The sequence below is a fragment of the Bufo bufo genome, chromosome 3, assembly GCF_905171765.1.
Source record: "Bufo bufo chromosome 3, aBufBuf1.1, whole genome shotgun sequence".
NCBI classification, from domain to species: Eukaryota; Metazoa; Chordata; class Amphibia; order Anura; family Bufonidae; genus Bufo; species Bufo bufo.
This window is the reverse complement of record NC_053391.1, coordinates 89,336,396-89,361,728: the sequence shown is the minus strand read 5'-3', so window position 1 is coordinate 89,361,728 and position 25,333 is coordinate 89,336,396. Positions and strand designations below refer to the sequence as shown.

Sequence of the window (25,333 nt, the reverse complement as noted above, 5' to 3'; positions counted from 1 at the left end):
TAAAACCCACAGCTGATCAATATCAGGGACAGTATCATTCATGCTGCCTACCTTAAGTTATCGATCTCAAAGCATAATGCAAGGAATGCTGTCAAGATGTTAACCAACCGCCGGTTCATTCCTCCTGATTTATCTTAAGGTAAAAAATACTCCAGAAATGACCCCAGACACAAAAAAGCAGTAGTAGAAAAAAAAAAGAAGAGCTCCTATTGTCTAGATCCCAAACCCGTCATGAATGATTTTTCCTTAGAGATGAAACTGAGGGAGATCTTCATCGTTACAGACTAAGGGGGGAACAGACATCAGGCTCCGGTCTGGAAGCATTGTCAGGTTAAGCCCAGGCTCATTATTTGGCAGCAGTGAAATACAAAACACAAGACGATGCGTTTGCTTCTCTCCGGATTCTCCGAACGGGGGATGTGTTACCTCATAAACATAGCGGAAAGTGGAATCCCCACGATTGCTCGATGCCCCGGTAGAAAGGCTTGCTCTACTTGAAACAGATGTTGTAATTACATCAAGAGCTCCGAAGGGGAGAATCCGATATTGACAGTAGCATCCATATACACGAAGACCGAGGGTGACCAGGAAAGGGGGTCCCTAGCCATGAACTTTTGTGATGTATTATGGAGCTTTTAGTATCAGGACCACAATTAAGAGCGATTATAATTAGAGGGTCAGGCGGTAAGGTTCTCCTGGCCACGGCGTTGTCTGGGCTCCTTACTGGCAGCAGATATTTCTCCCTGTGCTGCTGACACTGAGGCTGATGTAGAAGAAGACGAAGAGGAGGAGGAGGCATGTGGGGGAATGAACACAAGCTTTTAGTACTGCAACTATGGACTGTGCTGAGGTGGGTGGGAAGAGGCAGCTGACTGCATCCCCCCTATACAAAAAGAGCAAGCCCACTGCTTCTCCTTCACTGTCTGGGAGATCTAATATGTAGCAGCCCTGTGCATGGACATGGGCGGATGGCCAAGGCCTCCAAATCCTGCATTAGAAGATTTTTTTTGTCAGTTACAGAATAGACCATTAAGACTTATCTCTAAGCGTGAGAACAGGGGAAGATTGCAAGTGGATTGTGTTAGCAGTAAATCTGGGATATTTCATTGGGGCGTTGGGTTATAGGGGATGTTTTTGTGGGTTGAGAAACCGTGATGTGGCTGTGTAAGCAGTGGATGTCTCTGGGACTGTCTATACTTGTGACTCACACGAGCATCTCTTGTGGAGAAGTGATCTGAAGGACAAAAATAGCGCTTCCTCTTTATACGACTTGTGAGAGGAAGAGTCAAATCAAAAGTCGTCCTAAATGTGGTCCATAGAAGGAAAGGCCTGAAGATGGACAATTTTAACCATAACGAATGTTTGCCATGGGAAATTTAACATGTGATTGGTTTAGCTGGAGGTTATCTGCAAAAAAAAAAAAAAGCACAATAAGATGCGTTCAAAAAATTTATCTGAAAGACAAAAGATCTTTTCTATAGATAGAAAGATGAACGGATGGACAGGCAGAGAGATTGTACATAGATATGGGAGATACAGACAGATAGATAGATAGATAGATAGATAGATAGATATGAGATACAGGGGCGTAGCTATAGGGGGTGCAGAAGTAGCAGTCGCTACCGGGCCCAGGAGCCTGAGGGGGCCAAAGACCTGTGTGCTGCATAAGAAGAAACCAGTATTATAGAAAGTGCATGTTGTTCAAGTCAGACCTCTGACTGGAGGGAAGGGGTTAGGTCAAGAATTTGGCAAGGGGCGGGTGTACCATTTCAATTTCTGCCTCAGGCAGCACGAAGGCAATGTGCTTCTCTGCCCCTGGCCACAAAGCACTGAGGGAAGGGGGCCCAAGCTGAACTCTTTCATCAGGGCCCATGAGCCTTTAGCTACGCCCCTGATGAGATAGATAGATAGATAGATAGATAGATAGATATGACATAGACAGATAGATAGATAGATATGAGATAGATAGATAGATAGATAGATAAATAGATAGATATGAGAGACAGATAGACTAGATAGATAGACATACAGACAGATAGATAGATAGATAGATAGATAGATATGAGACAGATAGATAGATAGATAGATAGATAGATATGAGATAGATAGATAGATAGATAGATAGATAGATAGGTAGATAGATAGATATGAGAGAGAGAGATAGATAGGTAGGTAGATAGATAGATAGATAGATAGATAGATAGGAGAGACAGATAGATAGATAGATAGATAGATAGATAGATAGATAGATAGATAGATAGATAGATATGATACATTTTAGAGAGATAACTAGAAATAGATAGATATATAAGGGTTTAGAGAATCAAAGTGTCTGAAGTGGACTTCGATGTGAGTTTCAGGGAAAATTTGATTATCTGTGGAGCCAAATTTCCTCATGCTTTTTGGTAATTTATTAATTTTCCCTCTCAGGGGGAACTAAGAGTTAGTTCCCCCCTGACCCGGCCACAGGCCACCCACACCCAGATAAGCCAGTACTCTCTGTTCTGCACTGATGAGGGGCAAACACCCCAAAACAGCTGTCTGCAGATGTGACGCTGGCTTATTTAATATCCAAGTCATGTCTCAAGGCTTATTTTAAGAGATGATAGCTGCCTTACATCTGGTGGTATTAGAGGCAGAGCTTGTTAAGAGCTCATTTGCATCTCATTTCCTCCCTCTATTTTCTCTGAAATGATGGTTAAAAAAAGCAATATTCACCTTATGTATTTGAGCGCAAAGTGGCCGCCGCGGCCATCTTGATTAAAGACCCAGCGCGACATCTTGTGAACGGTGACGTATAACGTCACTACACGAGCCAGCATGATGACGTCATCACACAGCGCACGAGATTTTGCGAGGTATCTTCAATCAAGATGGCCGTGGTAGCCTCTTTGCGCTCAAATGGATAAGGTGAGTTTTTTTTACCAACAGATTAACCCCTGAAAGCCCTCACTATTATTCTCTGATGCCGTGATCAGTGATGAATGCTGCATCTGAGGGGTTCAATGATGGGGGGCTCGGTGCAATAGCCATTCCCCATCAGTTGGCCCGCTACTTACAAAGAAACACGCTTTGTGACAAAGTAATTCGTCATGAAGCGAATTTCTTCGTGAAGTTCGGCGAAGCAGCCGAATGGAATTTTTATAACCTTCGCTCATCACTAATAGATATGTTTTAGATAGAGAGATAGCTAGATAGATAGCTAGATAGATAGATAATATATGGATAGATAGATAATAGATAGATAGATACCGTAGATATGATAGATAGATAAAGATGATATAGATATAGATAGAAATGGGTTAGATATATGATGGATAGATAGATAGATAGATAGATAGATACATGGACAACACAATGCAAAATTGAACACCATCCTGATTAACACTGATAGTACTGTAGTCAGTACTGAAGTTAAATACAATATTAAAGACACTAATATTTATTCAGATATTGAAAGCAACAACCAGAGAATGAGCAGCAGAGCAGTGAGAGCCATTATGCTGATAGAAACCCTGCTAACCTAATACTCTGGAGATACTTCAATGACAGGGACATTCCTGAAAGAATTAGGTAAATTAATCATTCCCTCTGTCACTTCATGAATCCACTGATGGAGTAAAGGGCACCATCAATTATACGTATGAAGCAATAGAGAAGTGTGCGGTATGCATGGTCACCTGCAGATATCCATCATATAGAGGTAAATACTAATGCACATATTATGTTAAGAGGACATTTTTATATACAAATGTCTCTTTAACAAGAGGTCTTCTGCTACGTAAAGGCTATGTACACCTTTGGGGGCATTTTTTATTATTATTATTATTATTGCATTGTACTCATTTTGAGCTCAAAATTATTCTTTAAATTGGTCTTTATTAAAAATATGGCTTCCATTTTTCTGTACAGAGCTGACATGCTCTAGTAGCACCCTTTGGATTTTCTGTCTTTTCCGTCAGACCAGGAGCTGTTGGGCTCCTTATCTCTGCTTTCTGACATTATAAACACATATTATAGCTCAGTTCTTATCCTACTGATAAGAATGTGGCTTAAATAAGTGTTTATGACCTCTCAGTAATTTAGGGATAAGGGTTATTAGATGACGGGCACAAAGTGAAAGTGAAAGTACCAGCCGCACAGCTAGAAAAACTGTTAACCCTTTGTGACAGAACAGCTCAATATTTTTAATAAAGGCCAATTGAAAAAAATGCTTTTTAGCAAAAAATGAGAAAAATACAATCTTTAAAAAAAATTGCATCTGAAGGTGTACATAGACTTTAAAGTGTACCTGTATTATATCCGTGTATTACAATATTTAACTTTGAACTGTTACCTCATGTAAAATGATTCTGGAACATTTTTTTCTTTCTTAAAGGGGTCTTCTAGTTGTTTGAAGTTATCCCCTATCCACAGGATAGAGAATAGCTATTAGATCAATGGGGGTCCTCCCGCTGGGACCCCTACCGATCACGAGAACGAGGGCCCTATACCCCCTGCAACCCTCTGAAATGAAAACATTAATACAAAATGGTTATGCCTAAAATGTGAACAAAAGGTTCAAACAAAACCCCTCTTACAAGCCAACTCTACACCAATATAAATACCTACAAAAAGACACTGGAGTCTAAATGGCTTAAATATAAAAATATCTTTATTACATGATTAAATGACATAACATGATTATCAGAGATAAAAACTACAGTAGAAAAATTACAGTTCCCCTGAGGGACGGTATGGCACTACAATGATATTCTATATATATTGTAACAAGGGGAGTCCATAATATAAAGTCAAAAATAGATAAATCCTGTATATCATAAATAGATACTCACTACCTATTAGTAAAGTGCAAGTGTCGGGACAAAAAGGTCAGACAGGTATCTAATACAAAAGAAAAGGGTCTCCCACCTAGATAACACAATACAACTAATAAACAACAAATAACATAGGCTACATACCCATCATATTATGAAGACCCTCAGGAGAACTGCACACCCCAACGCACGTTTCGATGAAGCCTTCCTCTGTGGATTTATCTATTGTTGACTTTATATTATGGACTCCCTTTGTTACAATATATATAGAATACTATTGTAGTGCGATACCGTCCCTTGACGTTCTTAACCCCAGGGAGGTAAGTGACGATGAAGTTAAATCTGGTGAAAAACAATGAGCATCTGGCCTGCCTTGGGTTCAGTCGCTTAGCCGACTCCAGGTAGGCCAGATTCTTGTGATCCGTAATTACCATAATAGGATGAATTGCTCCTTCCAACCAATGCCGCCATTCCACTAGCGAACTGTAATCAGTAAGCTGTGTGTCCGCCAGAAAACTGTAACCAGTAAGCTGTCTGCCCAACAGATAACTGTAACCACTAAGCTGTGTGTCCACCAGAGAACTGTAACTAGTAAGGTGTCTGTGTCACTCCTGTGACAGGTCTTAGAAGGTCTGAAAGATTATCTGCACATTAGTGATCCGACAGCCTCTTTTGGTTTCACTTTGTCTGTGTGTTGCTGGTATGTCCACATATGGATCATGTGACCCTTACCCATCCCTATTTAGTCTGACTTTACCCATCACTCCTTGCTCTGGATAGCTTCATTTGGTTTTGGAAGAGCTGGAGTGTGGTTTGTCTTGAAGTCCTGTTCATCCATTTTGTTTACCCCCCCTGGTTGTTTACTAGGCCTCAGCGAGATGCTAGTTCCTTCACCAGGGAAGGAACGGGTTGTCTCTGTCCTGTCATTACCTTTAGGGCATCCGAGGGTCACCAGGGTTTTCTAGGTTCCTGTGTATGGGCATGTCTACCATCGAGAGGTGCCCATACGGATAGGAGTTAGGGCCAGGAGCAGGGTTTTATAGGTGGTGACCCTTTTCCTTCCCTAGCGGTGAGGCCTAGTGTCTTTACCCTTCCTTCTTGTTGTCTTTTGGTGTTCTCCCCTATTACATCCGTGACAGTCTGCCCACCAGATAACTGTAACCACTAAGCTGTGTGTCCACCAGAGAACTGTAACCAGTAAGCTGTCTGCCCACCAGATAACTGTAGCCACTAAGCTGTGTGTCCACCAGAGAACTGTAACCAGTAAGCTGTCTGACCACTAGATAATTGTAACCACTAAGCTGTGTGTCCGCCAGAGAACTGTAACCAGCAAGCTGTCTGCCCACCAGATAACTGTAACCATTAAGCCTTGTGTCATTCTACTCTAACCAAGCTCTGTACCCATCTGTGACTGTAACCACCAAACCAAATGCCTGTGAGTGTAACTATGTAGAATTTTGCCTCTGTCACCCACCATCTTGGGTATGGTCCCATGTTAGGGTCAAGAGCCACACACTGAACTGAATCTCTTATACGTAGATGCTCAATAATTATAATTTCTATGGAGAATGCAAGAATTTATTTAACCTGATGTGTCAGGAGAGTTGACAAGTCGCTTTTAATTGGATAGCCAGCTGATCACCAGGGGCTTGGAGTAGTTGGACCCAATGTGATCAGCTTGTAAGGTGTGAAGAGAATCCCTCTCTAAAAAATGTGTGAGACTATTGAATAACTGTTACGTGTTAGTTGGTTGTTACTGTGTCTTTAAATTGGCTCCAAAGCTGAGCCTCTGCCCTTGCTCTGCTAATCAGAGCAGCGGTGCAGGCAGGAAATTGTCAAGTCAAAGCTAAATGTTCGGCCCTGTCAATCTAGCAGAAGGTAGGTGCTTTTCTGCTTTTGGGAACAGCCTCCCACAGGTGAAGAAGTCCTGCTGATGAGACGAATCGATTCATTAGAATCGACTCGTCCATTGCTATGCTGCCACCTAGTGTCAAAACTGTGTTATGTCATGACATTGTGTACATGCTGCAGGACCTGTTGGTCATATGTTCGTAGACTGAAGGTCCTTGAAAAGAAAGAGAGCAGGGCTGGAGTGAGCACATGTAGAGAGTGCTTGGGCAAAAGAAGTGGAGTTTTCCGTGGACAGTGCAGCAGCCCAGCCACCGACTGCTCCTGTTGTATTCTGGAAGCAGTACCTCCACAGTATTCCAGTAGAGGAGACAGTGACACAGTGCTGGCTATATACTAGAAGAGCAGAAACAAAACATCTAGCGATTCCAATCACATGAGAGTGTTCCGGAAACAATCAGTGACAAAGGCACCTGATATACTAAACTGTTGAATTCCTAGAGGTAAAGGGACTTTTGTCCAAGTAGCCTATCTCCATAGTTATCAGGACTACCATCAAGGTCAAACTGGGAATTGTAAGATCCCAGAGTGGGGTTACTAACGCTTTTACCCCTCTACAATCTGCTTAGGGCATCAACACGGTCATTTGATGTGATTTCCTCATGTCATTCACCACTGTGCAGTTGAACCTATTTTAAATGTGATATTTCCTTTGTAATGTTTCAGGTCTACAAGCAGGTGGCGGCATCGTTGGTAGGAATAGTTTTAATGTATGGCCATTCAGAATGGAACGTTCCAGTTCTGTTCTGTCCCCCCTGCTTAAGGGAAGTGGAGTTTCCCACGCCCTGCGGCAAGGGAGGGAAAAAACAGTTAGATCCAGTGTGTTCCAGCTCTCCCTGCAAGGGGAAGGCTGTGCAAGTAGGAGCTCCCAGAAACAGGGATCCCAAATCAGGACCACCATCAAAGATCACCATTCCCAGTCTGAGCCCTTCAGCCTCAACTGGTGACAAGCAAGCAGCCATCTCCAGAACTCCAGGACGAACCATTCCCTGTGAGCACAACTGTGAGCACCATCCAGAGACCAGGAGAAGCCAAATTCCTCCTCAGCTAGTCAGTCCCATACACAGCAGAAGATAGACAGAGCAGAAGATATAGATTCCTGCCATATTCTCAAGGCATATGATAGGAGCAGAAGAGATAGTAATCCCTGCCATACATTGCCAATACCTGCTGGGACCCAAGAACATTGCTGTATCTCATGTGGATTAATGCTGCCTCCAGTAAAGACAAGTTGAATTATATTTCAAGTCTGGATCTCATTCATTGCTACCAAGTTCCTCAATTACTCCTACTAGCAACACTCATTTATTGCAAGTGAGCCAGGATCCAGGAGTCCAGCCGTACCAAGGTAGGAGACACCGTTGACACTATACCTACTACTACACAGAGACATTACACCACTCTGGCATTCCTCACCTGGTACGTGAGTTGCAACACCTTAAAGGGCCCTGAGATTGTACCCTGCGCACGCTGCAATTGGCGTCACAAACAAAAACTCCTAACTATCATTTACACCTGACCCAGTCATTGCATATTAGAGCGTCAGTGTGCATAACCCCAATCCGGCTTACTGTAGAATCAGCTCCAACAGGCAGATTTCTGGTCGGACGGTTTGGCAGAGGCCGCTTGACTATATTTAACAGTAACTGCACCGATGATGCAAAGCCTGCATCATCAGTGAGGTTCGAAGGTTTGGAAAGTTCAAGGACCACGTAAGGACATCATGACAGGTCCTGAGCTCTCTCAGAGTAATGGAACTGCACTGACAATCATGTAATTCTGAGGATAGGAGGATGCAGGTCCTGTGATGACATCACCACAGGTCCATCAGTATGGATGAGAACATCAGGAAAAGCTTTTCTCCTTTAAAGTACAGCCTCACTGCACATGTCCTGCAAGTCCCCAAGAGAGGTGAGATATTTAAAGGGGTTGTCCGGAAATTATATAATACTAGCAGAAGCACCCGGCTTCGCACGGGTATATTTCATCTATTTCATTTTATGTTTCTGTGTGTCGTAAAAAGATATCAACATTTTCCCCTATAGCAGTGACCTCTAAAGTAGCAGCCCCTTTAACAATGACCTCCACAGTGCCCGCCCCTTTAACAGTGATCTCCACAGTGCCTGCCCCTTTAGCAGTGGCCTCCATAGTGGCCGCCCCTTTAACATTGACCTCCACAGTGGCCGCCCCTTTAACATTGACCTCCACAGTGCCCGCCCCTTTAACAGTGACCGACACAGTGCCAGACCCTTTAACAGTGACCGCATCTTTAACAGTGACCTGCACAGTGCCTGCCCCTTTAACAGTAACCTCCACAGTGCCTGCCCCTTTAATAGTGACCTCCATAGTGCCCACCCCTTTACCAGTGACTGCCTCTTTAACAGTAACCTCCACAGTGCCCCCCCTTTTACAGTGACCTCCACAGTGCCCGCCCCTTTAACAATGACCTCCATAGTACCCGCCCCTTTAAATTGACCACCCCTTTAACAGTGACCTTCATAATGGCTGCCCCTTTAACAGTGAACTTCACAGTGCCCGCCCATTTAACAGTGACTTCTACATTTCCTGCCCCTTTAACAGTGACCTCCACAGTGCCCTCCCTTTTAACATTGACCACTCCTTTAACAGTGACCTTCATAGTGGCCACCCCTTTAACAGTGACCTCCACAGTACCCGCCCTTTTAACAGTGACCTTCACACTGCCAGCCCCTTTAACAGTGACCTTCATAGTGGCCGCCCCTTTAACAGTGACCTTCACAGTGACCGCCCCTTTAAGTGACTTCCACAGTGCACGACCCTTTAACAGATACCTCCACAGTGCCTGCCCCTTTAACAGTGACCTCCACAGTGCCTGCCCCTTTAATAGTGACCTCCATAGTGCCCACCCCTTTAACAGTGACTGCCTCTTTAACAGTGACCTCCACAGTGCCCCCCCTTTTACAGTGACCTCCACAGTGCCCGCCCCTTTAACAATGACCTCCATAGTACCCGCCCCTTTAAATGGACCACCCCTTTAACAGTGACCTTCACAGTGCCTGCCCCTTTAACAGTGACTTCCACAGTGCCCACCCCTTTAACAGTGACCTCCACAGTGCCTGCCCCTTTAACAGTGACCTCCACAGTGCCCGCCCCTTTAACAGTGAACTCCACAGCGCCTGCCCCCATGTATTTAGCAGTGTAGTTGTGCCATCATATGTCATATGACTGAATATTTAAGGACCTGCAATGGGTCTCTGTAAAGTACAGAGAGACAAACCCAAAGTGCGGGCAAAATGGGCATCTATCAAATTTACCCCTGCTCCACTGTCTAGAAAGAAAGAAATAGTCTCCGTCTTATCACCAAAAATAATAACCGCTGGCAACACAAATTGCGATGTACGTATGGAGGAAACGTATACCCCCCGGCTGACATCCTCCACACAGCCTGGGGTTAGTAGTTTTTCCGACGGTCTTTTGTTTCTGAGGAAAGAAGGACAGACATTAATGAAATGACCCCTCTCCCCACAAAAAAAACAAACCCCACGCCTACGGCGAGCCTCAGGAGGACGGACCTGACATACAAACACATACACCCAGGTGGGCGACCACAATAAACCAAAAAGGTCAAACAGGGATCTGGAGGGTAGCGTACTGGACCAACTACCAGCGAACGCAGCAACACAGCTCCAGAAGGTCAGAATAGATGTCCAGGCAGGAAGCTCTATCTCTGGCAACCAGAGAAGTGTGAGAGAGAAATATAAGGAGGTCTGGGAGTGCTGGACAAGTAACAGCTGAGGAGAAGGAGCTACGGATCCCTGAGTGAGCCAAAAGGGTTTGCTAAGCAAACCCACAAAGCTACCATAAGGAAAACAACCCTATCTTAAATAGAGCGTGCAGCCAACCGCTGCGACTTCCTGACCCCGGGTATAACGGAGTCAGGCGTGGTCCTCGACACCCTCGTGACAACAGTACACTACTCTACAATAGATGGTAATGATGAGATCCTGTCTATGATACCCCATCGTGGCAGGGCAGCCTGACAGGAAAAATTGCCAATATGTAGCATATGCAAATGCCAGAGTGTAGTGTGTAGTGATGCCTCACCCCCTCATCCCCCTAGGCAGCTCTGCAAGTGGTACAGTAGCAACCAGTCCTGTTCATATTCTAGGACAGGTTGCTGGCGCCCATTTTAAATTATTCCTGCAGAACCCCTTCTAATGGGGACAATGCTGCTGCGAGAGGTGGAGACAATGCTTCTGCCAATGGGGGAGGGGTTCACAGGAGACAATGCTGCTGCCAGTGGTGGAGGGGTTGGTCAGGGACAATATTACAGCCAGGGGGAGGGGTTGTCAGGGAACAATTCTGCTGCCAATGGGAAAGGAGTTGTTAGGAGACAATGCTTCTGAAAATGGGGTAGGGGTTGTCAGGGGAAAATGCTGCAACTAGTGGGAGAGAGGCTGTCAGAGGACAATACTGCAGCCAGTGGGGGTTGGGTGGTCAGGGGACAATAGAGCTGCCAGTGGAGGAGGAGTTGTCAGTTGACAATAATGCTGGGTATTTTGTACATCATGGGGGTATTTATTTGGTGCTATTGGAGAGATATGTTGTGCTGCATGATGGTATTTATTTGGCACTGATAGTATTATATGCTGCACTGTGGTATCTGATGCTGCTGTGGAGGTATTCTAAGCTTTATCTTGGTATTTTTATATTTCTTACATCGGGGCATGACCAAATAAAGCAAGATGCACCATCACATGCACTGTGCACCAATATTTTGATGCAATATTATATGTGGGCTGGTGGGGTTTGTCTGAACGGCTGTTTTGTAATCCCAGGCCAACCCTGACCACCAATACATACGGCATATACACTCACCTAAAGAATTATTAGGAACACCATACTAATACGGTGTTGGACCCCCTTTTGCCTTCAGAACTGCCTTAATTCTACGTGGCATTGATTCAACAAGGTGCTGATAGCATTTTTTAGAAATGTTGGCCCATATTGATAGGATAGCATCTTGCAGTTGATGGAGATTTGAGGGATGCACATCCAGGGCACGAAGCTCCCGTTCCACCACATCCCAAAGATGCTCTATTGGGTTGAGATCTGGTGACTGTCGGGGCCATTTTAGTACAGTGAACTCATTGTCATGTTCAAGAAAGCAATTTGAAATGATTCGAGCTTTGTGACATGGTGCATTATCCTGCTGGAAGTAGCCATCAGAGGATGGATACATGTTCTCATTCTGTTTATGCCAAATTCGGACTACCATTTGAATGTCTCAACAGAAATCGAGACTCATCAGACCAGGCAACATTTTTCCAGTCTTCAACAGTCCAATTTTGGTGATCTCGTAGCCTCTTTTTCCTATTTGTAGTGGAGATGAGTGGTACCCGGTGGGGTCTTCTGCTGTTGTAGCCCATCCGCCTCAAGGTTGTGCGTGTTGTGGCTTCACAAATGCTTTGCTGCATACCTCGGTTGTAACGAGTGGTTATTTCAGTCAACGTTGCTCTTCTATCAGCTTGCAGCGTTTTGATGTCCGCCTGACGATGCAGAGCCAAACGGATCCGTCCTGACTTACAATGTAAGTCAATGGGGACGGATCCGTTTTCACTGACACAATATGGTGCAATTGAAAACGGATCCGCCTCCTTAGTTTTTTTTATTTTTATGGTAATGCAAACGGATCCGTTCTGAACGGATGCAAGCGTTTGCATTATAGGTGCGGATCAGTCTGTGCAAACACCAGACGGATCCGCACCTAATGCAGGTGTGAAAGTAGCCTTAGTGTTATCACTGATTGTCCTCGGGTACGTCTTACAAGATGATTGCTGGGGCAGCTTCTGTTTAAGACACTATTTTCTTGGTGTTTCCCCTTTAATAGCCTAGGCAACTATTTTTTCTAGAAAAAATGATAAGAACTGCTGAGTGACAATAGCCACCATTATAGTCCAGCAGTCAACAGACTCTGGATAAAATGCACAGTTCTTGTACACTTTTGCTCGATGTCTTATCTCCTCCAGCTCCTCTACTACTATACCTCCTATTGGCAAGAAAAACATATGTTTGAAGTATTCTGATTGGGCACTGATACCTTCTGAGGCTACTTTCACATCTGCTTTTTTAATTCAATTTTTGAGATCCGGTAGAGGTGGGTTCCATTTAATACATTCTGATGGCTCTGTTTCAGCCGGATCCAGTTGTATTAAATCAAAACTGAACAAACCTGATCTAAATGTGCGCCGGATCCAATTTTTTTTTCTGTAACGAAAAAACGTATCAGGCACCATTGACTTAGGCTAGTTTTACACTAGCAGCAGCCTTCCCTGGCAGGCTGTTCTGGCAGGGGAACAGCCTGCTGGATCCGTGCTACAGCTAGTGCACCGTGCCGTCAGAAGTCCACTATAATGGGGGCAGGCCTGTCACAGTCTCTCCAGTGACAGGGGTCAGAAGATCTGAGAGACTGGCTGCACGTGATGTGATCTGACAGCCTTGATGGTTTCACTTTGGTCATGACCACACCTCTTGTTCCAGGTGTATATTGAGTGGTCATTCCAACTCCTATTTAGTCTGGCCTCACCCATTATGCTATGCTGTTGATAGCTCCTTTTGGCTGTGGAAGCGCTGGTGTTGGTTCTCCTCTGAGTTCCTACATACTTCGGAATTAAGTGTCTTTCCTTCTTATTGTTTGTCGTTTTCCCCTACCTTTTGGTGTTAGGCCTGATGGGGTCTCCTGTTCCTTCAGCTGGGAATGAATAGGCTATCCATTGTCCTGACACTATCTCCAGGGCCCTGTTAGGATTAGATAGGGCTTAGGTTCCAGGGTATGAACATTCCTACTATCAAGGTCTGTTCATACTGATAGTAGTCAGGGCTCGGATTAGGTGACCGATCCCTAGTTTCCAGGCCTAGTACCTTTCCCCTTTCCTCATGTTGCTGGTGTTGGGTTCCCTCCCCCATCACTAACGTGACAGGGCCGGAGGTCCAGCCGCAGCATGGCAAACATGCCGAGAGGCAGCCGGAATAAAACTAAAACATGTTCTTCACTACAAGACATGGAGAACACAGACAATGACAATGTAGTTTTATTCCAGCCGCCTCTCAGCATGTTTGCCGTGCTGCGGCCGGTCCTCTGGCCCGCCTCCATTATAGTGAATTGGGCCAGAGCAGACTTCAAGCGGCACAGTGGGCTAGCGTTAGCATGGATCTGGCAGGCTGTTCCCCTGCCGGAATAGCCTGCTGGACCCTGCTGCCGTCAGTGTGAAAGTAGCAGTTGGTGGCAACTGAAGATTTAAACTAAACAAGTTTAACCAGCTCAGTGAGACGGACAAAAAATAAGGAAAAAATCATACAGCAGGTGGCACTATGCAGATACATTTTATTGAATAGCTCACTGGCTGTACTAAATTTTTAATTACATGCAATTAAAAAAGTATTCAGATGGGGCCCTTAATAGTAATCACTGTCACTATTACAGTGCAGTTGTTCTTATGTCACTGCTGTGGGACATTATAAATAAAGAGGACACTGCTGGGGGACACTATAAATGAAGAGGGCACTGCTGGGGACATTATAAATAAGAGGGAACTGCTGGGGACATTATAAATAAGAGGGCACTTCTGGGGGACATTATAAATAAAGAGGACACTGCTGGGGGACACTATAAATAAGAGGGCACTGCTGGGGACATTATAAATAAGAGGGCACTTCTGGGGGACATTATAAATAAAGAGGACACTGCTGGGGACATTATAAATAAGAGGGCACTGCTGGGGGACATTATAAATAAGAGGGTACTGCTGGGGGACATTATAAATAAGAGGGCACTGCTGGGGGACACTATAAATAAGAGGGCACTGCTGGGGACATTATAAATAAAGAGGACACTGCTGGGGGACATTATAAATAAGAGGACACTGTTGGGGGACATTATAAATAAGAGGGCACTGTTGGGGGAATTTATAAATAAGAGGACACTGCTGGTGATTTGCATGGTGGTCAAGACCGGAAATGAGCATATGTTGGAGCTGCATTTCATTTAATCCTTCATATATACCATGTTCAAGATTTTATCCTTGTTTGTAATTATAAATTTGTGTGAAAATTCGCCTCAAAAGGAGTTTTGCAGATGGGTAAATTTTATTTTGCAGAGCTCGGTATGCTGGATAGATGACAGTGGAGGCTGAAATCTTTAAATGTAGATCCATATTTCTGACTCGATTATAAAACATACAGCTCTGTGATATGTAAGGTACATTTTTTTTAAAATCTTTTATTATGTTGTTCTTTTTATTCCCAGGTATAGTTAAGAAAATTAAACAACCAGCTTGGGGGCAATTTTGTGGATAATATTAGATCACTGCACGGCAAATTCCCAGTATATTCATATTTCATATTTACCATTCTTCACTGTGTTAACATGAAGCAAGTTATCATCAGATCATCATTTACAACATTTACATACAAGCTGGCCATTTAGGATAGCTGTTGGCTAAATGATCATTTGACCAGCAGCTATCTTTCCTGACTCCTCCATTATACACACGTAGGCTCAGCTTGGCCAAGTGTGCATGTCTTCAGAATGGGGAGTAAGCGGCTGACAGACACATACTTACCAACATTTAAAGTATCAAAATCAAGACATTTTAGCCTTGCGCTTGGGAACATCCAGAAACGTCCCGAAATGCCCACTTTTGAGCAGGGCTTGCGCACAGATAACTTGGGACTGGTGGTGGCTTACCTCCCAGAGAACAACAAATTTCAACAGCTGTCCAATTCTTTTCTCCTTGATGCCGTTCGTATGTGTTGGGAGCCCCCCTCCACATTAGAAGGTCAGCTTATCCTGATGAAAACTGCAGGTTTTGCTGACATCAATCTAATATGTATGGCTAGCTGTTGTCTGAGCATGGCAGCAGATTATACACTAGTGTGTAGCCTGGGAATGAGTCTGACAAAGAAACTATGGGGAATTTAAATTCTTCTAGGGTATTTTACAACGTGGAGGTACTCTTCACAGACATTTGATGGTTGCCACTCTTGTGATCTCATTTATTTTCATAAAAGCCTCCCAATAAGGCTATTAGAAGAAGACACTTTAAAGTTCCCAGCTAATCTTTCCCATTCCACCCAATTCCAGTCGCTACTCGTGTATACAGTACTACCAGATAAGGAAATAAAAAAGTCCTATCACCACCATGACTGAAGAGTGGAGACATATTGCTTTCTAAAAATTCCCTTACACTCATGGCTAATTACATTAGGTCCATCATCTTCCAATAAGCGATAGCTCCCCGAGTCTTTCAAGCGAACACACTCCGATTTCTCTCAGCCGGTAGCCATAGTGGGAGCTATGTGTTTACTTCATACACAACAGGAGGATTAGGACTGATCTTTGAAAATATGATTGAGCTCTTTCAGCTCCATTGACCGACCTCCTAGCTGGACTCAAATAAACTCCTTACCTGCAACATTCATATTCCTGGAATTAATTTTAAGGATCTCCCCAAGGGAAAAAAAACATATTACACTGTGTCCAAACTGTCTGGGCCAACCTTATCTGAACTTATTGGAAATTCTGCAATCATCTCTGGGATTGCAGATGTCTCAGCTGAAATAGTGGAATGACAATGTCATTTATAGATTTGCCTCTCTGAGATTTTTATAGGATAAGTCATCAATATCAGTTCGGTGGGGGGGGGGGGGGATTTGAGGGGGCTACTCACATTTAGTTGAGCAGGGTAAGGGTTACTGCAGAGCTTCTTCTATTCACATCATTCAAGTCAATCTGAGCAGCACTACAGTAACCAACACTGCTCGCTACACAGTGAACTGACTTGTGCAGCTCTGGTGCCAACTTACTGTTCTGGGGCTACTGAAAAACTGTTGATAGGCAGAGGTCCAGGGTTGGTTCTCTCATTGATTTGATATTAAACTGATATTATCCTAAGAATAGGCTATCAATATACAGTATATACATCCAGAAGAACCTCTTTAAAATGTTCTAATTAGTAAATTTTGTAATTCTGAAAAATGCTCCTTTTGTAGAACAACATAGTTAGAGACAAAATGGACACCCCAGATCTATAAATGACACTGTCAATCTACTAGTTCAGTTGAGACATATGTAGTTCTAATCAGAGGTTTTCCAATAAATTGATAGTTCGGTTTATCCCAGACAGTTAACAAACTGATAAGGTTAGACACAACGTAATAGGTTTTTTTCTTTAGAGAGATCCCTAAAATAGATTTTAGGAGTGTGGATGTTGCAGGTAAGGAGTCAATATGAGTTCAGCCATAGAGGTCAGTCAATTGAGATAAGGATAGGCCATTAATATAAAGGTCCCAGAGAACTCATTTAAGGATGTACATGGTCTTCACCAGCATAGGTGTTTCTACATCTGTCTACCTGTCTGCATGGTTAGGGGGCTATGAAGCTTCATGTGGGTGCACTATTGAACTAGGTAGATGCACTACTGAACTAGCTGGGTGCACTATTGAACCAGATGGGTGCACTATAGAACTAGTTGGGTGCACTATTGAACAATATGGGTGCACTATTGAACCAGTTGGGTCCACTATTGAACCAGTTGGGTCCACTATTGAACCGGTTGGGTGCACAATTGAACCAGTTGGGTTAATTATTGAACCAGATGGGTGCACTATTGAACCAGATGGGTGAATTATTGAACCAGATGGGTTTATAGAACTAGGTGAATTCACTGTGGAACTAGATGGGTGCACTAAAGAATGAGATGAGTGCATTATTGAACAAAGTGGGGGCACTATTAAAGTAGATGGGTGCACTGTACAACTAGATGGGTGGCTCAGGATTTTGTGCGGTTTCTTCAATCAAGATTGCCGCGATAGTGACTCTGTGAGCAAATGAATGAGGTGAGTATGTTTTTTAATCACATTTTTAGAAAAAAGCACTCCATATCTGCAGCGCTACTCATGTATTACTGCAGATAATACTCCAGAATCATGATGACAGATTCATTTTAAGGTGTTATATATACACCAAGTTTGCTGCATTTTGCACCTTGAAGTCCCCCTCCTGCCCATTGTGTCTATGTCTTATGGTGGCTGCTGTAAAGCAATGTCTCTAAATGCTGTTAAAAACCGCTCAGGCAAGATGGTTGCCCCCATAATAATATTCAAGAAATAGAATTTTAAAAAATCTGCCATCAGAAAACAAAAACAGATTAGAAAAAAGGATATGTGTCTCTAACTGGTTTTAACTGGCAGAAAAAAAATATTCCCTTTTAAATAAGGATTTTTTGCTTTCTTATTTCACCCTGATGCATACACTGTGACTGTGCTGCTTTACAGCTTGGTAAAAAGCAGCAAGAAAAAGGCAAACATATTTTCAATTCATTTTCTTTCACTGTACGGGTGGCTGAATCACGGAGCACATATGGCGGTGGAATGCTGAATCCAGGTTACAGAAAGAACATTGATTAAATGAGACCACCGGCTCTTAGGAGAAAAACCTAGAATAGTTGCTGAAACGTGTTCAGACCCGGCAGGTGAGCTTATGCCATATGTGAGCAATCAGAGATGAATGGGGTATTAAGAAACCAGGCATTCTTATGGAAATGTGAGGCCGTCAAGAAACAATGCCTCCCCTGATCAATACAGAGATGGAGCACCCGAGTCAGTCTAATATAAAGCGCTATCCTAAGTGAGACAATGGGGCTGATTACTTTAGGTCATAACTTGGCTGAAAGGACACATTACAGTACCTCATTGCTGAAAATCCCAAATGGCCACTGTCATTACAATAGCAAAGACACACGTACTACTTTTCATTTATACCATGCACTGTTTTATGCTTCTAATAAAAAAATAAAAACATTCAAGGAATATTTTTTTCTTTTAGTAAAGCTAATGAAATTGAATGATTGTCATGCTTTAGGAAAAAACACTCTCCTTCTTGGCTTCTCGTTGGCTTTTTGGCTACAAACGCACTTAATTCTATTTTGGAGCAAAGTGCCCGGCAAAGGAATTTAATTTGACATGGGATTGTTTGTTGTACAATAGGTACAGAAGTATTGAGGGCTGTGATGTAAATCTGAATTAAACGTCTGCCTTTTTTCCTTTGTTCATGATTGCATTTTACTCATTTGTGGCTAAAAATCATATTTTCAAGTGGCCTTTATTAAAAATATTGAGCCATTCTGTCACAAAAGGTTAACTGTTTTTCCAACTGTGTGACTGGTACTTTCACTTTGTGCCAGTCATCTAATAAACCTTACTTCTAAACTACTAAGAGTTCATAAACACTTATTTAAGCCACATTCTTATCAGTAAGATAAGGATTGAGATTTAATGAGTGTTTATAAGTTCAGAGAGCAGAGATAAAGAGCCCGTCTGCTCCCCAAATAAAGGAAAAGACAGAAAATCCACAGGCAGCTACTACAGCATCTCAGCTTTGTACAGAAAAAAGGATTCCACATTGTTAATAAAGACCAATTGAAAAAAAGATTTTTAGCTAAAAATAAGTATAATACAATACAAAAAAAAAATTTCCCCCAAAGGTGTACATAGCCTTTAATATTCAACCTTTGGATTATTTGGCTAATCAGCTTTAGGGTGCATTCACACGACCATAAGTGTTTTGCGGTCTGCAAATTGGAGATCCGCAAAACACGGATACCGGCCGTGTGCGTTCTGCATTTTGCGGACTGCACATGGCCGGCGCTATATAGAGAATACCTATTCTTTTCCACAACCGCAAACAAGAATAGGACATGCTCCATATTTTTTGCGGGGCCGCAGAACAGAACAACACACGACCCTTATAAATGGATCCACATCCGTTCCGCAAAATTGCGGAACGGATGCGGATCCATTTATAAGGGTCGTGTGAATGCACCCTTATACTGCAAATGGCTGACTAGATAATTGAGTAGAGCACACTTGACAAATGTCCTGCCTCCAGGGTGGTAAAAGGTCATACATCGGGTATATATTTCTATCTTCTATCTATTGCTAAATATTAAAGGGGTTTTCCAAAAGAACAATATTCATGATTTTATCCTCAGAATAGGTCACCAATATCAGATTAGCAGAGGGTCGACTTCTGGCACCCACTTCATGCAGCTGTTTGAAGATTCCGTGATACCCTAGTGAGCACCGGGCATCTTTCTAAGCTAGTAAAATCACGTTCATTGGACTCATGGCCTATGTGCAGATCAAGTGAATGAGCCTGAGCTGTAATATCACGCACAGCCACTATACAGTGTAAGGCACTGTGCTTGGCATACTGGGAGGAGGCCGCAGTACTCACCAGAGTGCAGTAACCTTTTACAGCAGCTGATCGTGGGGGTGCAAGGCGTCAGACCCCCACTGATCAGATATTGATGATCTATCCTGAGGACAGGCCAGTAAATATTGAACTTCTGGGGAAGCTTACTTACCTGCTTCCTAGCGCTGGCCTCCATTCGTTCTCCTCCTGGCCTCCGATGCTGTGCTGGGCTACCTCACTGAAAACATCTGGATTGATGCCCCCTGCCGCCAATTACTAGCTGTGGTGGTGACCAGCTCTCATTACATCATGACAAATGGTCACATGACGCAAGAAGATCCAGTCACCGCCACGGCAGGAAAAGGGGTGGGAAGCCAGCTCTAGGAAGCAGGTAAGTAAGGTTCGCTTTACAGGTCCAGAAAGAGACTAAACAAGAGTCAAAACAATGGAAGCAGAAGGGGGTCAAATCACTGGGCCCCATAGCAAGAATCTGAATTGGGCCCCCATATCCGGATGTACCAGATCTGGCAGTACTGTGATTTTCATTGCTGTGCACCTATAACAGAGCAGAAGAGTAAACATCACTAGTGCAGACAAAGCCTAATATACACCTCAGCTGCTGCAGAACATTGTAATAGTGAAAAGAGAACTACAAGTCGACCAGTTTAGGCCTGTTTCACACTGCTGGAAGTAGTTCCAGCAGACAATGGCCTCCTAGAGCTCTCTGGGTGCAATGGGCCAACGGACATTCCGGTACCCTCTAGCAATCCCAGATCCAAAGAGCTCCGATGCGCTGCTCTCTACTGGAACAGCCTGCTGGAACTACTGCCGGCAGTGTAAAACAGGTGAAAATTAGTGGGCAATATCAAAGAAGACTGAGAGCTGGGCCCACAGGTACAGAGGATACACAATGCCACACAGACAACGGTTCTTCCCCAGTATTTGAGTTTACTGAACAATATAGTGAACAAGAAGCTGAGAATATATCAAACAGATTGGTACACAGAAAATAAACCAACAGTGAATTTAACACAGCCTAACAATAAACCAGTAAATGTGATGTTTTCCCCAAAGTCCATTAAGCAGCCTAGCTGCACTTGTATGTTCCTGGACGAGTTCCTCGTTGGGGTGCACCCTAAGTATTGTACAATACTATTTGTAATCCACAGGTAAATGTCTGTCTCTTTAAATCAGACTTCCCTATTTGTAATCCACTTGTAAATGATGTATGTCCCTTAGGACTTTACATTAGCTTGCAGCCTGTACACCGCAATGCAACTGTGTTTGGAGCGTATTTGTCTGTCCAAATACTACTTTACCAATGTGGTGCAATGTGACGTGGCAGAGCAGCACTTACAGTTCCTTGAGCAGGTTCTTGGTGCTTTAACTTATTTCCTGGTCCACTCCAGAACTGAATCCTACAGACACGACACTCCTGGGGTCGTCGCTGCAAACCTCCCCTTCGTGTTATCGCCAGTCTTCACAGTCAGCCAGACCATTCCCTTCCAGAATCTGCAGAGACATCTCTCCTGGTCTCCAGCAGCACCAAGTACAACCTCCGTCTGACCACTTCCTGCTCCTCTCAGCCCCTCCTCTCCTTACAGGGAGAGTGTGATGCAATAAGTCAATTGCTAAGTGCTGTATCAAACCTGCATATCCAGCCTGCTATCACAGTTGTAGGGGTCAAACACAGCCCATAAATTAGCTAATTACTAAATTTGCAAACAAAACATGTTATTAACATTACTCAATAGGCAGCTCCATGTAAACTGTTCTCCTTCGCTGCCATCTACTGACCAAAGTTAGACATTGCAGTAATTATACAATTTTACACAGGCAGGGTAATATATTTAACATCCTTACAAATATATGGAGGGGTAAAAGAGAAGATAACTACAACTCCCAGCATGTCCAGGCTGTTATTACGGAACACAAGTTGACCATACAGTGAGAGGGTATAAGAGGAGAGAACTACAACTCCCAGCATACTGTTATTGTAGGGCATCAGTGAACAATACATGGAGAGGGATACAGTAGGACAATACTACAACTCCAAGTATCAGGATGTTATGGGCAATCCCAGGACACTACTCACCTCTCCTCCAGGCACACACAGAAGTTCCTCCCTATGTAGTTGCACTACATTTTCCTCTCCATGGCCGAGCTTCATCTCCCTGCCCTGATCACATGACAATGAAATCATCACATGTCCTTCTGCACAGCTATGTAGGTTTTCACAGCTACCTATGTAAGTGTAATTGGGGGGCAGGGCTTTCCTGCAGAGCTAGACCCCCTTCCTCCATGGGCCCCATAGCAGCTGCGTGGTCTGCCTCTATTAGTGGTATGCCACTGGTCACCAACTCCAAAGAAATCTTGTGCACAGCAGTCAGCTGGAAAGATCAACAGTTTTTTGGGATACAGAAGGCATTTTATTACTAGAATTCATGCCACACAGGACAACAATTACTAGAGACACCTTTGCCTCAATAATGAAGGCATTACGTGAGACAATCAAAAAGAAACACCATGGCAATTTGTCGGCAGTTGTGTTGCTGCTTCACGACAATGCGCAAGCTCACAAGTCTCATAAACCACAAGCTGCTATCTGGGACAGCGGCCTCATGGAGCTTAACCATCCATCCTGCAGTCCAGACCAGGCTCCTAGGGATTACTTTCTCTTTCAGAACCTGAAGAAATTACTTCATGGGCAACGAGTTCCTGGAGATAATGCAGTCAAACAGGCGGTAAGAGGGCTCCTGCAGCAGCAAGAAGTCTCCTTCTATTCTGAGGGCATCTAATCACTGGAGGCGAAGTGGAATCAGTGTTTTGAAGTCAGGGGGGATTACATTGAAAAGTAGTAAATTCAATTTTCTCAGATTTTTTTTTTCATATTCAGGTAGACAAGTTATTGAACACCCCTCGGAGAACCAACGTGATAATGTGTAGGATGATATTTATTTTTATTGTGGTTTAGAATAAACAACCTAAAAAAAAATTCTATCCATATAAAAAACTGAAATCTTAAAGGGGTTTTCCGAGATTTTGATACTGATGACCGATCCTCATTATAGATCATCAGAAATGATGAGCGAAGTTTTCAAAAATTAAATTTGGCTGCTTCGTCGAACTTCGACAAGAAATTCGATTTGTGAATTACTTTGTAACAAATCACATTCCATTGTATGGAGCGAGTGCAATGACGCGGAATGGCGATCACGCAACACCCCCCTATTTAACCACTCAGATGCCACGTTCAACACTGATCGCAGCATCGGAGAATCACATTCAGCCTATCAGGGGGTTAATCAGGGGTTGAAACAAAAAACATACCTCATCCATTTGATTGCAGAGAGGTCGTAGCAGCCATCTTGATTGAAGAAAACACGGTAATTCTCAAAAGCCCGGCGTGATGACGTGGTGATGTCACATATCAGTGCACGCGAGAATTGGGGCATCTTCTTCAATCGAGAATGCCGCGATGGCCACTCCGTGATCAAATGGATGAGGTGAGTATGTTTTTTCCCCCATTTCAGGTTCGTTACCATGAAGCGCCAAGAAATTCAGATTTGTGGCAAATCAAATTTTTCCTGAAATTCGGATCGAATTCCACTTTGTTAACTTTGATTCGCTCAACACTAGTCATCAATTTCTGATTGGTGGTGGTCCAACACTTGGGACCTCCGCTGATCAGCTGTTTGAGAAGGCACCAGCTACCTTCTCTGTGCTCACCAAGCACGGCGCCATGCATTGTATAGAGGCTGTGCTTGGTATTGTGCTCAGCACCATTAACTTCAGTATCAAAATCTCGGAAAACCCCCTTTAACGTTCTTCAGTCTTGTCACCTTAATGCACTACAATGCACATAAGGGAAATAAAACGCTTCATCATCAGACTTACAGGGGCATTTTAAGCTTTCCGTTTGAAACTGTTTATTCCCCAGAGATATACAGTGACCCCTTTTTATTATGTCAGGGCTCACCCTTGAGCTGTATCTCTATGAAATAACTGTGTGGAAGAAGTAAAATAAATTCTGTAAAACATTCTTGATGTAATCATGCTTAATGTAATACTAAGTAATGGGATTCTATACAAGAAGCTTCATAGAGTGATTTATAAATATCTACTGTATATAAAAAGCAGTGTAATATCATATTTAGTATCAACTGAAAATGATTCAGAGTAAGAACTTACAATACATAAGGATTCATACATACAAGTATATATAAATTAGGGATGAGTTAATAGATTCTATCAAATCGATTTGCCTCATTAGCTGGAGCTCTTTACCTATCAGGGGCTGTCCCCACACGTGAAAAATGGCCACTCGCCTGTTGATTAACAAGGCCTGGCCCTAAAAATCTGCGCCCTGTGCCAGTGCTCCGAATAGCGACACATGCGCCGAAACTCAAATTTGGCTTTGGCAGCAGTGACGGTTTTTGTGCCGTCACACTTACGGATAGTGGTACAAGCACAGTCGTTGCTTCTGAAGCCAAATTTGGGCTTCTGCGCATGCGTCGCTACTCGGAGCAGCTGCGCAGAGCACAGATTGTTAGGGCAGGACTAGATGTCCGGCCCTGTCAATTAACAGGCAGGTGAGTATCTTTTTCACCTGTGGGGACAGCCCCTTACAGGTGAAGAGCTCCTGCTAATAAAACAATTAGAATCTATTCACTGTACCTAATTCTTTTATATACAGGGAGTGCAGAATTATTAGTCAAGTTGTATTTTTGAGGATTAATTTTATTACTGAACAACAACCATGTTCTCAATGAACCAAAAAACTCATTAATATCAAAGCTGAATATTTTTGGAAGTAGTTTTTAGTTTGTTTTTAGTTTTAGCTATTTTAGGGGGATATCTGTGTGTGCAGGTGACTATTTCTGTGCATAATTATTAGGCAACTTAACAAAAAACAAATATATACCCATTTCAATTATTTATTTTTACCAGTGAAACCAATATAACATCTCAACATTCACAAATATACATTTCTGACATTCAAAAACAAAACAAAAATAAATCAGTGACCAATATAGCCACCTTTCTTTGCAAGGACACTCAAAAGCCTGCCATCCATGGATTCTGTCAGTGTTTTGATCTGTTCACCATCAACATTGCGTGCAGCAGCAACCACAGCCTCCCAGACACTGTTCAGAGAGGTGTACTGTTTTCCCTCCTTGTAAATCTCATATTTGATGATGGACCACAGGTTCTCAATGGGGTTCAGATCAGGTGAACAAGGAGGCCATGTCATTAGATTTTCTTCTTTTATACCCTTTCTTGCCAGCCACGCTGTGGAGTACTTGGACGCGTGTGATGGAGCATTGTCCTGCATGAAAATCATGTTTTTCTTGAAGGATGCAGACTTCTTCCTGTA

General features: G+C 43.3%; 1 protein-coding gene across 3 annotated transcripts in view; it reads right to left on the bottom strand.

The window, feature by feature from the left end:
• Positions 1 to 759, bottom strand: part of GLRA2 (glycine receptor alpha 2) — a 283,807-nt gene extending 283,048 nt beyond the window's left edge. For all 3 annotated transcript variants that reach the window (XM_040423302.1, XM_040423305.1, XM_040423303.1), the window contains exon 1: positions 52 to 759. In XM_040423302.1, coding sequence (XP_040279236.1) covers positions 52 to 119 — 68 coding nt within the window. In that variant the 5' untranslated portion in view covers positions 120 to 759. The remainder of the gene's footprint in view (positions 1 to 51) is intronic.
• Positions 760 to 25,333: the final 24,574 nt, after the last annotated feature.